Below are 14,757 nucleotides of genomic sequence, written 5' to 3'. Positions count from 1 at the left end.
GCATAAGCAGCAAATTTAAAAAAAAAAAATTATCTCCCCAAAAAGTTTTATTTTGGGCTTCAAGTGAAACAATTACTTCACATCTTTTATCATAGCTTTCTGATTACCTACCATTCCAATGCATTTTCTTAAGATACTCCAGATACTGAAGTCATTTCTGGAAAACATCGGAGATGGCAAGCTTGTTCTGAGGAAAGGAACGAAAGAAAGCAGAAGTAAGAAAAGTTTTCCATCACTAACCATTACTAAGAAACCCAAATGATCTTTCTGGAAAGTGACAGTTTTCAAATTTTTAAATTAATTCCCAAGGGTTTTTTACAGTGCTACTTTGAAGAACTTAAACTGTTTTACCTACACAGAAATCTGAATTTCCCCAAAAACAGAATTAGAGCCATTCCCTTCGTTTTGCATAAGTGCAGTGGAAGAGAATTTCTAAATCAGTTATTGAAACAATATTTTCATAGTGGCTATTTAGTTGTGTCTTTGTAAGAAAAAGTTCTTTCTGAGTAGGTACATAAGTATGTTCACTACATCTGAACAGATTTGTGGGTTTGGGATATTTTTGCTAGTCACTTGTATACGGACAACAAAAGGCCATGAAATTTATTGCCCGTATTAAAACCAGCCCTCAGCTACAACAGAAAAAGCAGCATTGTTAAAGAAAAGAAAAGAGAGCAGCCTGTTCTACAGGAAGCTGATGTATTCTGAAGCAAGTCTTAAATGTACTTTCAAGACCAACATTTAGGCTGAGTAATGCAGACTGTATTTCTCAGCTTTATGATAAATCAGGTACAGATTTCATTCAGTTTTCTTACTGCTACTGACCAGCTAAACTATTAATCCGATATACCTATAGAAAGGCATAAATACAGCCAAAGCCCTTTGTCTACAACACTAAAATCTGTGTTTGGCTCATGAAGCTATTACCAATGAGAAAAATTCTCAGTAGATAAGAATCACCTACAGCTCAGTCAAACTGCATGAACTGTTTGATTTTTGAAGTTTAGTTAGCTGTCTGAATGATCACGTTGCCCTCCTAACCAAGGAGGTCTCTTCTCTGCTCAAAGCAACTAAAGCAATACCTTTCCAGAGAGTGCAAACAGGCTGTAGCTGCCTCCTCCACACCCCTTTTCTGATAAACAGAAACACGGTCAAGAGAAAAAAAATAACAGAAAATCAGCCTGAGTAGTGGTTAAGTTGTTAGTTTCAGTAGCCCTGCTTGCTGTGTTGCCTCCCATATTTATCTGTTACTGAAACACCTTTACCAGGGCTGATGCTTCAGTTTTCAGAAAGAACAAAACCAAAAAATGCTCATATTTTAAGGAGCACCCATCCAATCAAAAACCTAGCCATATGCCTGAGCTCCTCACAGTACCAAACTGTTTTGTTAGCAAGTAGCTAACAACCTAACACTGAATTGTTTTACTAAGCTCCCATGCAAGGGATGAGTGTGTAGGAGGATTTCTTTTAATTGACAAACATGATATCACTCACTCCCTATTCTGATTTTCCACTGATACAAAAGTATTTCATGAAACAGATCATCTTGAAAAATATGAAGTATAAAATACTTCTGTGGATGCTTTGATACAAATGTCCAGAAGAGGACAGTGTCCACCAAGTATTCAGTCTTACCTTCATTTGTAGTGTTAACTTTTTTCTGTGTGTTCTTTAACAAAAGCAGTTAGCAGAGTGGGAATTTGTGTTTAAGTAAGCCCTTCTGCATATAAAACACACTGATGTGCCTCTAGTTTTCTCAAGTGTATACATTGTTAAAGTTTGCTACAGTATACACATTGCTTTCCTTTCACAACAAAACTTAAATTTCATTAAAGTTAACATGTCCCTCTGTTCAATTTGCTTGCTTACTTGAAAGCTATCATTCAGTTTCATCCATATTTCTTATCTGTATCAGCCACACCTGATATGAGAGCCAGTTCTTTTCCCCACAGAACACACACATACTGAGGAAACAAAGCAGTTTTAAGCCACCGAGAAAGATCCCAGGGACAAGTAAGAACACGTGGAAAAATGACAGGCAGCCAAGACCTGAGGCCTACTAACCTTGACATACTCCCTACGATTAAGGGTAAGGTTTGTGAATGCAAAAATTTCCTTCCAGATGTCAATTTTAGAAACGACTCAGGAAGTTAATTATAGCTTTAAGTGACAAAAACATCTGCTGGAATTTCTGTGCAGTAGAACAGATAAGATGTATTTAAGAGCATTCATTTTAACAAAAACACTTGTCCAAAGCGTTATCTATAGCATATCAACTGTTACAGGAATCTTGTGGGGAAGGAGAGGCATATGGTGTGAAAAAGGCATGTTTAGCTTGTTCTTCATCTGACCGAATAACCTCCTGGCTCGCAAAAAGTTAAACCGAAACACATCTACATTCTGAAAGGCCCCCAGTCAGCGGACCAAAGGGAAAGCTGACTACGAAACCTCAGCAGTAAGAGGTAAACAGCAGCAACAAGTGGCTGTTAAATGTTGACAGGTATTAATAAAACATTTTTGTGCAAGGGTCTTTTGGGGTTTTGGTTGGGTGGTTGGGTTTTTTGGGTTTTGGTTTTCTTTTTGAGGTTTGTTTTTGTGTGTGGGTGGGGTTTTTTTGTTGTTTGGTTTTTTTTGGTTTTGGTTTTGGTTTTTTTAATTTGGCTCAAATGAAACAGTTCCCTCTTAAAAAGAAGTGATTTGAATGCTTCCGGATTACTTAATGGACTATTTTCCTGTCTCTCAAATTCCCTCCCAAAAAGTTTTCAAAAATTAAGTCCACTGTCAAAATACTCTATGAAAAATCAGTAGGATGGAAACTACCTTAATAAAAAAATCAGAATAAGGTAAATGGCACTGGTTCCACCTATATTTATAAGTACATCCCAACACTTTAAATTCCTTGGAAACAGCAGGCTTATTCCTACATCTCCAAAACCACCCTCCCACCCCCACCCCAACCCTCCATTAAAAACTGACCTCCACCTCCCTGTGCAAAACCCTCATCGCTCAAGCGAGGCAGATTAGAGCTCAGGTTTTCTAGATTAAGGTAAGAAATAGTCTTCTTTATACTGACTGCTAAACAGTGTTAGGTATTTTCACATGCAACCCAGATGGAGATGCAGATCCTCGGTTCATCTGAGGAATCACAAGAAAGTATCAAGACTTTAAGCAAAGGACATCGATCTAGGCTATTCTCTAAGTGACTTGTTTCCATGTGGCTAACACAAAAAGAAGTAAACAAAGTTACAGCAAACACAAGGATGTAATCACAGAATTAAGTTCTGTCAAACTATTCTGACCCCCTCATTTTGCACAGCATCAAGAAGTTAAGGTGTCTGCTCCAAAAAGGACGCAGGTGGCATCACAGACGATGCATAGTTGACCACATGCTCTCTAACTAGCCCCAAACCCAAAAGAGGTACTAACTGGAGCCAGCAGCTCCAGGTAGCTAACACGGTTCTGAAGTCACATCAAACAGATCCCATACCAGGCCAAGTATCACTGCCACCAAGAAACTCAGAAATGAGCCTAGAAACACCACACAACTCCCATTCCCTGAGAAGGTTCTCTAGGAGGTAAAGTTTAAATTGGCTGAGCTCTGGGGAAAAACAGTTTGCATCAATATCTTTGTGGACAAATCCTGATGTGTCACCAAGGTGCCAGGTAAAAAAGCTTGAAGTTACAGCTCAATCTAGAACATGCTCTGTAGCCATTTAGTCACATAAATATAACCACACATACTTACCTACATGCAAGTCAGATGTTTCCACTTTTCTTTAGCAGTATATTATTAGCTAGCCAATTTACACATTCATTTTACGCCAATACCCCATACTCTCTTTACCACTAAAGACATGCAACTCAGAGGAACAACTCATGCACAGGTACTTGCTTATTACTTTTCATTCCCCTTTACAAAATCAGCAGATCTTAAATGCTCCTCCAGTCACCGGCTGCCTACAGTTTGGACAGCGTAAGTGCAGCAATATGGAAACCTGCCAATTTTTGGGTTTTTTTGTAGTAAACAGAAGATCAATTTCTGTTAAAACTCTTAAAGACAATGCATGTCAACATGCATCACCATTTTCTTGCGGATCATGAATTGCCTTTCTCCTCATAGTTTCCTAGGCAATGAATGCAATTCAATGTCCACCTTCACCTAGTGCTTCTCCCCCACCCTTGAACTTCCTGCTCTAATTAGGAAAGGCACTTAGCCAAGGCCATAAATACCACCTTGCTAACAGCACAAGAGTGCAGAGCAACACGCTTAGTCAGCTGCTTTATGTTACCTTCCCAAACAACCCCATTACTCCACTCACACCCTCATCTGCACGCCCTCATCTGCCTTATTCTTTGCCTACTATGGGAGGGATACACATGCAAAGGTTGAACCTTGAAACATCAGGTCTCTGGCATTACCACATGCTTCAACAGTCACTGCAATTTAGCTATTTAAGATACCAAGTAATTATGCGTGCCTGTTCTGCTTCTGTAAAATTGAACATTAATTTCCTGTTTTTACAGAAGTGTGGTGCCCCCATCATCATTCTGCATATCCAAAACACTTCCAAAGTAGTCTTTTTGAAACATGCTGAAGTCTGGCTTGATCTGTAGCACAAACTTTATATTGCCCTTTCACTGAAACTCGAGAATAGTGGTGTCTATTACATCTCATTAACTCCAGACCTATTGTCCTTCTTTATCAGCAAGGAAACAAACAAAAATGGATCATTTGACAACACAAAATAAGCACATAAAACATGGATGAGGACTTTTAGAATAGGACTCCCTTTGTTCATATCTGAGTTTCTGATGCCAGGCTAGCAATATTTTTCACTCATTCCTGATACCAACGGAAGGATCAAATGACTGGAAATTAAAGAGGCAATAGGAGGCATAGGTCATTAAAGATACATGAAGGAATTAAAATCCACATAGATTTCAATAAGATCTATTAAAAGCCAAGTGTGTTCATTTTTACATAGCACATTATATTTTATTTTCACTTAATCAGAGTTGATCATCAAAAAACAAGATGCAAAGGAGCATACTAGCCTTGGAAAAATATTCTTTATAAAATCATAGCACAACCAACTACTTGTCAATCATTCCTAACAAAGTTTTGGAAGTTTTCACAGTTAGCTTATCAGAGATTCCTGTGGTCTTTTACTCACCATTAATGCATATTGTAATACCTTAAGAACAGGCAACATCCTACCTGTGTTTTTTGATCCCGTTAGACAGCGACTCCCCACTGCCACAAACCTTTTCTTCAGACATGCTTGAAGTTATTGTATCTTTTGAATCCATGCTGTCCTCCAACGAGTAGGCTGTTGTTTCAAACCCACTTAATGATTTTTCAGATTCTGAATCTGCAAAAGAGCAGGTGCATGTTAATGAATCTACCGCCTGTGCTAGACTTCAGTCACTAACAGATCTTCTTTCTTTGTACAAAACTGAAACCTAAGTAGGCTGCCGTGTTCTGATGACAGCATCCATTTGGTAAGTAACTAGTACTGCCACAGACCACTGCAGCTCTGTATCTAGATATAAAGAGACTGCTTGACAAGCAAGAACACAATACATTAAAAATCACCTAGCAAACAGAGGCAAAATTTGACATTCTTACTAAGCTGAAGCTACTACAACTTGCTTAGGAGAAGTGCCAGTGTCATAAAGACACCAGTACCTCACCTAACTAAACACAGTTACCTCAACATTCAAGTATTGACTCCTTCTTCTATATAATATTTCACTTTGGACTAAATTCTTACGACAGTCACTGCTGTTCAGCAACCTTCACTTCCCACCTTACAAAACAAGTATCAAAGAACAGAAGGAGGTATCACACACAGTGTATTACATTAGCCATAAAAGTCCCAGCAAAGTCAAAATGATGAGCTCTCCAATCAGTAAGATAAACTTTGTACTCTGGAAGGTAGGTTAATAGTGCAATCCACAATCACATCTAGAACTAAAAATAACATTAGTGACACCACTTTATTTCCAACCAGTGTTTTGGTCAGGTAACGCTTAACCAGCTCTGGAGAAGAGTCGGTCTTGCCCCAAATCAGAAAGTAAAAATTTCTTGGCAAAAGGCTGTATTTTTGTTTCATGTTTTTCTTTCATAACTGACAACACTGTGAAAGGATTATCCAATTGCAAGTTCCAGGAAGCAAAGGAACGACTCAAGACAAGTAAAGATGCACCTTCTATCCCATTTGGGAAATCCTTTAGCAGAAACCAGGTACAACATCGAATGGTAAATAGCTTAATGCAAGCCTCACCACTTCTGAAAAAAGTGAACAGAAACTGCAGCAGACACCATTCCAGCTACGTACTATTTCTTTCAGCATATGCTCCTGCTTTTGGCTGCAAATACCCAGAGAAACAATTGCAAGATTAGTCATTCTCTCACATGCTGATTCTAATTCAAAACTAGTAATCAAAACCTGTTGAAGTAGTAGTCCATCCAAAAGAGTATCTCAGTCACAGCTGTCCATTCCCAGGTGCTTTCCTGTTTTCTCTTAAAAAAACCCCAAAACTATGCCAGCAGCTTCTCTACAACATGTAAATTATGTTTGGTGAAAGGGACAGTGATAAGAGGATTTTCTACTACATCCACATTACAAAAGGGTCAAGAATAGGATAAAATCCTGATGAATGGATGGCTGTGCCACCATGTCTCCATCCTCTCTAGAGTGAGATCTAGGAGCATAAAGGAAATCTTTCCTTTCATCAAAAACATCCATCCCTACCCTCATCAAGACAGTACTGAAATTAAGCCAGTTGCTAGGGAATGAAAAAGAACTGCCAGCTGGTGCTGAGGATATGCTAAAAAAGTGGACTGGCACTCCAGAGAATCTTCTCACAAGTTTCCCCATTTGTCAGTCTAGTTCTGTGCCATATTATGATATAACATATCAAAGCATTAGTTTGGTGGTACTATATATAACAAGTAGGATAAGGAGAAGCATTTTTACTTGTGGACAAGTCTGTTACATAAAATACAGATTTCTCCAGAGATCAGGAGCCCAGGTAGTCAGGAAAACACTGTTGTGTATCCAAATATCAGAGAGGCAGAGACACTCTAGCAGTGTAACACGTGGGCCTAAGCATCCTGACCACAGGGCAAGCTATAAATCTCTTCAAGGTGAAGTATTCCACATCTCTATTGAAAGAGCTGCCCAACATGTGGTTATCATGACAAGAAATGCACGAAGCCAACCCAGTAACATAAAGCAAAGCGTCTGCCTCCTGTAAGGTTCCCTTCTTCTGTACCATCCAGCGCTGTCTTGTTTTCAGACAAGAGTCACAACACACAAATTCCGTCAGTCTGAGTTTCTGCAACAGGCCTAGGACTGCACAGGCAGAAAGGGCAGAACAGGTAGGCTGCACCAGAGCTGCTGACCACCCTCTGATACGCTTCTCAGTATAACCAAGGATTTTTTACACACATGATCAGTTCTCCTAAGGCTGACCTTACAGTGCCGAGAGGCGATTCTGCTGGACTGAGCTCAGCAGCTGGCAAACCTCTCCAGAGCTGTAGACGGTGACCAGCCAGCCTTCTCCAGGGCACGTGCCTTGCTTAATACAACAAAAGCATGCTATACAATAAAGAACAGTAGAAGAATGAATCCGGGCACTGTTATAAGAATCTGCTCCCTAGAGACATCTCCCTGATCTTCCTGAGAAATTGCTCTCACTGAGAAAGCACGTCTACACCAGCTCCTGCCAACGATCTCAGTCTCCAATCCCTCAACCTCAGTTACCTCCTTTGACCCAACAAGCTTAACAAGCCTTGCGTTTGTTTAGGTGTCAGAGGGAACAAGCCTAGTATTGTATTGTGAGCACAGACCAACAGGCAACTCAGCCTGAGCTCTTTCCCGTGTACTTGCAGCTAACTCTTTTCTGAATTAAGATTTGCATACTCCCCCGTCACTGCAAAAAAAGATTTATATTCACAAGTTGCTACAGAGCAGCTGTCAAACAGATGACTAGAAGAAAATGAGGTGGATTTTTTTTCTATTGAACTTAAGTGGGTGTGGGCTGAGGAGAGGGGAGAAGGAGTAAGAATGCCTGTTCAGAAGCCAAACTTTTTAAGTGATCCTGAGACACCACCAGGCTGACTAGGAAGCTCTCCAGCTCATGAAACCTGAAGTGTCAGGGTAACAGTAAAAACACCGGCTACATTTTGCAAGAGTGGAAGAGCAAGGGGAAACAGCGGAAGCAATGACAGAAACTTAACTCAAGGGAAGTTCATCTCCTATTGCAACAACTGGTAAATCTTCAGTTCCAAATAGAAAAGTTTGGCCAATGTATTTGATTAACAAATACACCTGAAAAAAGGTAGTGTTTAACCGCTAGCAAGGTTGGGTTTGAGTTCTGACCAGGTGTTTCCCATCCCTCTCTGAGATACCTGAATTCATGCTTTTAACTATATTCAAAGCAAGAAGCCCACAGGCAGCACAGAGGTTGTGGAGCATTTTTGGTAGCGTTCAAAAAAAGCCCTTGACAAGCTACCCTAAACATGGAAGGAAGGGCAGTAAGTTTCTATGCTTTTTGTACAACTTTTAAAGTGAGCTGGTAACGGGAGACAAACTAGGAAGTGAGCAAAAAGCAAAACAACTAGTCTACTACTTCTCTTGTACCATTTAGAAGCATTCTTTATAAACAGCACCCGTTAGTGGTACCTAACAGCTCAAGCTTTACTATGACAGGTTAGCTTTAGTACAGTCTAAATATTCCTCTAAACAACTGCTTTTATAGTAAGATTGCATCTATGTAAAACCATCAATACCCCCTTTGATACACACAAAAGCTGCGTTTGCAGAAAATCCCCACCTCTCAGATAAAACCTGTTAAAAAGAAAAATTAGGACAGTTCTAAGCTCTTCCCAAATTGGGTATGCAATTTGCATACAACCAACAACCAGGGAGCCTTATCTGCGAGTACCTTCACTCTTTAATTCTTGACATGGTTAGCCATTTTTCAGCATTCTGCACATGTATTCTGTTTCCATATGCTTCCTGAGGTCTGTATTCTTAATCAAAGCTAGTAACTTCCCTAGCTCTCTAGGAGATGCCATTGGTCTTAGAATGTTTTGCTACTTGTTTGGTGCTTCTTCTCTTCCCCAATGCTCCCCCGGCCCCCATCACCTGCCTGACACACACCCCCCACCCCCCGATCACCATAAAAGAGTTTGACATGTTAAGCTTTCAATCCTGAAACCAAGAGCTCTCCTGCAATCCATGTGTTATCGAGTTTAATTACACGTTTCCACCACTCCCATGATGAGAGGATCAGCACACCAGGAGACACTGTTGACCAACCTATTGCTATCAGAGTTCAGATTAATAACACCCTTAACTTTACAGTTCTTAACACTGGATACCATGCTTCAGTAACACAAATAACTCCCATTTCCTGAAGGTTCTTCCTTTCATGTCCAGTGTCTACTGCTCTCCCCTTGCAGGGACTTAGGAGTTACCACAACATTTTGAAAGCATTGATAGTCAGTAGCACATCACTTAAAAAGAGGAGAGAGACTTGAGAAAATAGACTACTACTTCAGTAAGCAATCTTACCACGTTACAAACATTTTTTTCACCACAGTTCTGGAAAAGAAAGAGGATATTTCCGTAATTGTATCTACAATTTCTACACACAGGACCACAGAACAGAGACTTATGAGTGACCAGTTTCATCTATGCCAACATTAGCAGGCAGTATAGCTCAGTTGAAGCAGATTTGCAAGCCAAACAGATAGTGCTGATCACTGGACACTTGAACTAGATAAATTCCTGGTGGTGTTCTCTTCAGATTAGCTGTCCAATAGCAACTGGACTGTATCTTCTGATTCAGCTTCATTCAGGAGCCTGGTTGATGCAATCAGATTGCTCTACAAATGTGAATCACGTCATGGTAAATGGGGACAAGTAGCTGCTGCTGTGAACATATCCTTTCTAATACACTTGTTCCAAAACCTGTTTGAAAATTCTTGCATTGCACTGAATTATCAAAGCTAGAAATACTTTTTTGGGGGAGTAAACATGCAGAAGTGTCTAATATGCAGACAACATTCTTTTAAAAAACGAAACAAAAAGTAGCAGTGGCTTCTTCTTTCAACCTGTCAAGTCAAAGCTAACGATTCTTCAGCTCAAAGTGCAAGCCTAGTTATGCAATACTCTCACTTCTAAACTCACTCCTACGTTGGAGATTTAAAAACTCAGAGAACTGTAGCTAGAATAAGACGGTATCCTAATAAAAACACTCTCAAAGCAGTGGCATCTTCCCACTGACAGACACTATAACTTGTCACATCACCCTGTTAAAATACATCGGTGTTTGCTCCATCTCCTATAAAGCCTAGTAAGATAATTCAGGGATATGACTATTTATCCAAAATCAGTATCATTTCACTTAATACTATCAGACTGCAAATCAAGTTTAGCAAAAGCTTTGAAGACAAAGTCCTAGTAGTTTAGATTTCTGGAGATAGAAATTTTTAGCTTCTGACAACTAGGCCTAGTCACTGTGCTTTCTTATAAAAATGTTTATGATCGTATTCCTGTTTCTCAATAGCCCAAGAAAGAAGACCCACATTCCCAAATTCTGAGCCAGTGTCAAATATTCCTGACCCCCCTGCTCTCACTGTATCTTGTCATACAGAGATAAGAAGCCTTCTAGCTGAGACTCCATAGACATGGCAGAAAAGCAAGAAAGTATTACCAGGATCCCAGTGATCAGCAAAAAACCCCCACTCCAAATCACACCCACAAAAAACTAATTCCTTTTGTGCTCAAGGTGAAAGTCGTAAAGTGCATCCAGCAGCCAGGAAAATATGTCACATTACCCCTTCTCTAGCCGCACCCCCTCAATCACAAATGGCCATCCTCCAAACACATGCCTTCAGAGACAGAGAGGACCCTAATCACTGCAAAGCACTGAATGTTAACAACCTACAGAAGACAACCTAACAGATGCCTGATGAAGTTGAGAGCCAGTCAAGAAAGTGAGTCTGTGCTGGAAAATTATTTCAAGTACAATAAAGATGAATTTGTCAAGTAACTTCTAATGGAGAAAGAATTTACATATATGCTTTATATATGTATATATGGAAAAAACTGGACTTGTGCAAAGCATTTGACGCTGTTCTTCATGACATCCTCATCTCTAAACTGGAGACATATGGATCTGATGGATGGACTGCTCAGTAGATAAGGAATTGGCTGGATGGTCGCAATCAAGAGTTGCAGTCAACTGCTCAATGTCTAGGTAGAAACCAGTGATAGGTGGTGTTACTCGGGGGTTGGTATGGGACGGGCACTGTTTAACATCTTTGTTGGCAACGTGAACAGCAGGAATGAGTTCACCTCAGTAAGTTTGACAATGACACCAAGCTGTGTGGTGCAGTTGACACACTGGAAGGAAAGGATGCCATCCAGAGGGACCTTGACAGGCTTAAGAGGTGGGCCCGTGTGAACCTCATGAAGTTCAACAAGGCCAAGTGCACGGTCCTGCACATTGGTTGGGGCCAGCCCAAGCACAAATACAGGCTGAGCAGAGAATGGATTGACAACGGCCCTGAGGAGAAAGACTTGGTGTTGGTGGATGAGAAGCTCAACATGGCCTGGCAATGTGAGCTTGCAGCCCAGAAAGCCAACCGAATCCTGGGCTGCGTCAAAAGAAGCGTGGCCAGCAGGTCAAGGGAGGTGATTCTCCCCCTCTGCTCCACTCTCATGACACCCTGCCTGCAGTGCTGCATGCAGCTCTGGGGCCCCCAACATAAGAAGGACATGGACCTGTTGCAGCAGGTCCAGAGGAGGTCCACAAAGATGATCAGAGGGCTGGAGCACCTCTCCTACAAAGGAAAGATGAGAGAGTTGGGATTGTTTGGCCTGGAGAAGAGGAGGCTCTAGGAGACCTTACAGCAGCCTTCCAGCGCCTAAAGGGGGCCTGCAAGAAAGCTGGAGAGGGACTTTTTACAATGGCACGTAGTGATAGGATATGGGTAATGGCTTTAAGCTGAAAGAGGGCAGATTTAGATTAGATATTATGAAGCAATTCTTGATGGCAAGACACTGGAACGGGTTGTCCAGAGAAGCTGTGGATGCCCCATCCCTGGAAGTGTTCAAGGCCAGGCTGGATGGGGCTTTGAGCAACCTGGTCTAGGGGGGGTGGAACTTCAAGGTCCCTTCAAAGTATGTGTGTGTGCACGCGCACACACATATACTTAACAAGTTTCACAGTTACACATACCCACTTGATGCAATTTGTTTGCAGCTTCACCTGACAAAACTACCACCTCTCCCACCTAGAGAAGAGGCTTTGGACACTTCCATTCAAGAAGATTTAGAGACTGGTCAGTTATGAGATGTATAAACTAACAGTTCTTTAAAGCTGAGTATTCTCTCATATACACAAAGAAAGCCTGGCTGGAGAGACTACGTTCCAGCAACACCGGATAAACAACTGTTCTCAGCTTTGTTGCAAAAAGTGAAAAAGCCTGAGGCCTGCCAGCAGAATTGTTCTTTTGGTTCTGGTTGAATAACCTGTTTCTAGTGCTCCTCAATCTCATCTCGTCCTTGAAGGCTTGATAATTTGCTACTGCACCAAGCAGCAAAGCCTGCTGTTGATCCACTGTGTTCCTGTGCTAGTGCTCTACTCGAGCATAGACTCCACTTTGGTTGTTTTTATTCTTTAAGTTGTACACTGCAGAACACCTACCAAGGATTCTAGGAACACTGCCTTTCTCACCCACCAGAAGCATCAGACAGTTAAGCTCGCATAAAAAGCACCCCCACAGCTGCTCATGAAGTATGCCATCACAACCTAATTGACTGCTACAGTTAGATTATGTTCACCCTCAAGCTTTTCCAGATCCTTCATAGTGGTAGACAGCTGTGTGCTGCGGGATCACCCAGTTAGAGTTATTGTTGAGCTGCACTATGTACAGCCTCTCTATACAGATGCACATTGTAATCATCTTACGCAGTTCAGTTTTCCAAAATCACTATTTTTGTGTTTTGCATGTGATAATATGAAAGATACTAAACTGAAGAGCAGACAGAAAAAGAAAAGATATTTCAGAAATACACAAAGTATTTTGATTCATCCTTTTCTTCCACCTGTGACACTTAAGGTAGACAAAATTGAAACAGAACAAACCTCATTATCCCTCAAAACTAGGGATTTTTATGGATCAGTCTTAACAACAAAAGAAAAAACATACACCACCATGGAGAAAGTGAGTCAGAAGGCTACCAGATACAGTTACATCCACTAAAATAGGAGCCTTAACTTAACTTTTGCTATTTAAAAAAAAGGGCGTAGTCACCTAAGGAATCAGACCTTTCATGACCGCCCCGTGGTTTTATAACTTTTTATTATACTAAGGTAAACTAATCCAATTCTACAGCCGGACTCAGGCAAATTTTTAGAGGCCCACTCATAAAGCACATGAAGCATTCTCCTAAAATTAGTTCCACATTAGAAAGGCTGAGACTTCACTTAAAGTGAGACTGTTCCCACCCCCCCACCCCCACTGCATTCACCACAAACATTCACCACAAACATGACTACACACTCACATTCCAAACATCACTACTTACCTGAAACAGCATCATAGAACTGCTCTTCACTGATGATGCTAAGAGGCGGAGACCCCTTAACCAGAGACTGTTCTAGTTCATGGTGTTCAGTAGCTAGCGTCTCTAATGCTTCTGACAAGATCTTGTTTTTCTCCTGCTCATGCTCCAGTTTCAAATTCCTCACCTATAAGTAGATACATGTATGAATAAAATCTCATGTCTCTGGAGAATGTGTAGCTGGAAGCTGTTCAGAAAATAAACTCAAATAAATAACTGGCAAACAGCTGGAACTGAAAATACATGGATTAATGAAAATATTACAGTATTTTTGTGATGAAAATAAGGTTGTTACTCAGCATTTTCAGCAGTTGAGAAATCTGACAAGCTCTGAGGGTATAAACCCCAATTCCACAAATGAATTCAAGCCAAGTAACTAACTATACCTTAAAACTGAGGGGAAATACTTACAACTCTATTTGGATGACCTTAACTATGGAGTTAGCGATTGGTTTCTACATGTACCAAGCTCCTTGTACTAGTCTGCTCTAATTTGGGCTGAGCAGCATCATCTAAATTGAATTACAGAGCAAATGTGAATGCTAGCTACAAATAACTGCGACTGAACTATGAGCTGAAAACATTTAACCCTGAGGATTACAGAGGGAGGTTAAAAAAGACATTCCTCTACTAACTGATTTAATGTCGATATAAACAGCCCTCTCTCCCCGCTCCCAAAACAGTTTACAGAGGAGGCAGAAGATGACAAAACAAACGAAATTAAAAAAAAAAAGTCGTCCAGCCACCAGATGGTGGACATTTTTTTTAAGCCCACACAGGCAATCAGCTCCAGAGAGGATGATGTTATCCACATTTTGAGTCCAGGACTAGTAATGGGAGAGCAACATGTCCTTCCTATTTCCTCTTCATTTTTTTTTTTGCTCATGCCTTCCCACCTCCTCTTTCTGCCAGGGGAGGGGAGAGGATTGGAGCTGAAGGCTCAGGAAGGGCCTCCGAAGCCTTGCTGGGCTGGGAGAAACGTGCTGCTTTTTCTCCTTCGGTTCCTAAACCACAGCCTCTTCTCCTTCCTCCCTTCCCGTCCCTTTTTAAAAGCACCCCAACCCCTGCCTCATCCTCTACCTTACTCTCAAAGGTCAGTTTACAATGC

The 14,757-nt window shown here is 40.9% G+C and overlaps 1 protein-coding gene across 3 annotated transcripts in view; it reads right to left on the bottom strand.

The window, feature by feature from the left end:
* OSBPL1A (oxysterol binding protein like 1A) overlaps positions 1-14,757 on the bottom strand; it is a 78,422-nt gene that overhangs the window by 16,680 nt on the left and 46,985 nt on the right. For all 3 annotated transcript variants that reach the window (XM_037380670.1, XM_037380672.1, XM_037380671.1), the window contains 3 exons: positions 13,614-13,776; positions 5,219-5,372; positions 112-187 (listed from right to left, as the gene is read on the bottom strand). In XM_037380670.1, the coding sequence (XP_037236567.1) occupies positions 112-187; positions 5,219-5,372; positions 13,614-13,776 (393 nt within the window). The remainder of the gene's footprint in view (positions 1-111; positions 188-5,218; positions 5,373-13,613; positions 13,777-14,757) is intronic.

The sequence above is a fragment of the Falco rusticolus genome, chromosome 3 (assembly GCF_015220075.1).
Source record: "Falco rusticolus isolate bFalRus1 chromosome 3, bFalRus1.pri, whole genome shotgun sequence".
Taxonomy (NCBI): Eukaryota; Metazoa; Chordata; class Aves; order Falconiformes; family Falconidae; genus Falco; species Falco rusticolus.
The sequence above is the reverse complement of the archived record's forward strand: the minus strand, read 5'-3'. Positions and strand labels throughout refer to the sequence as shown.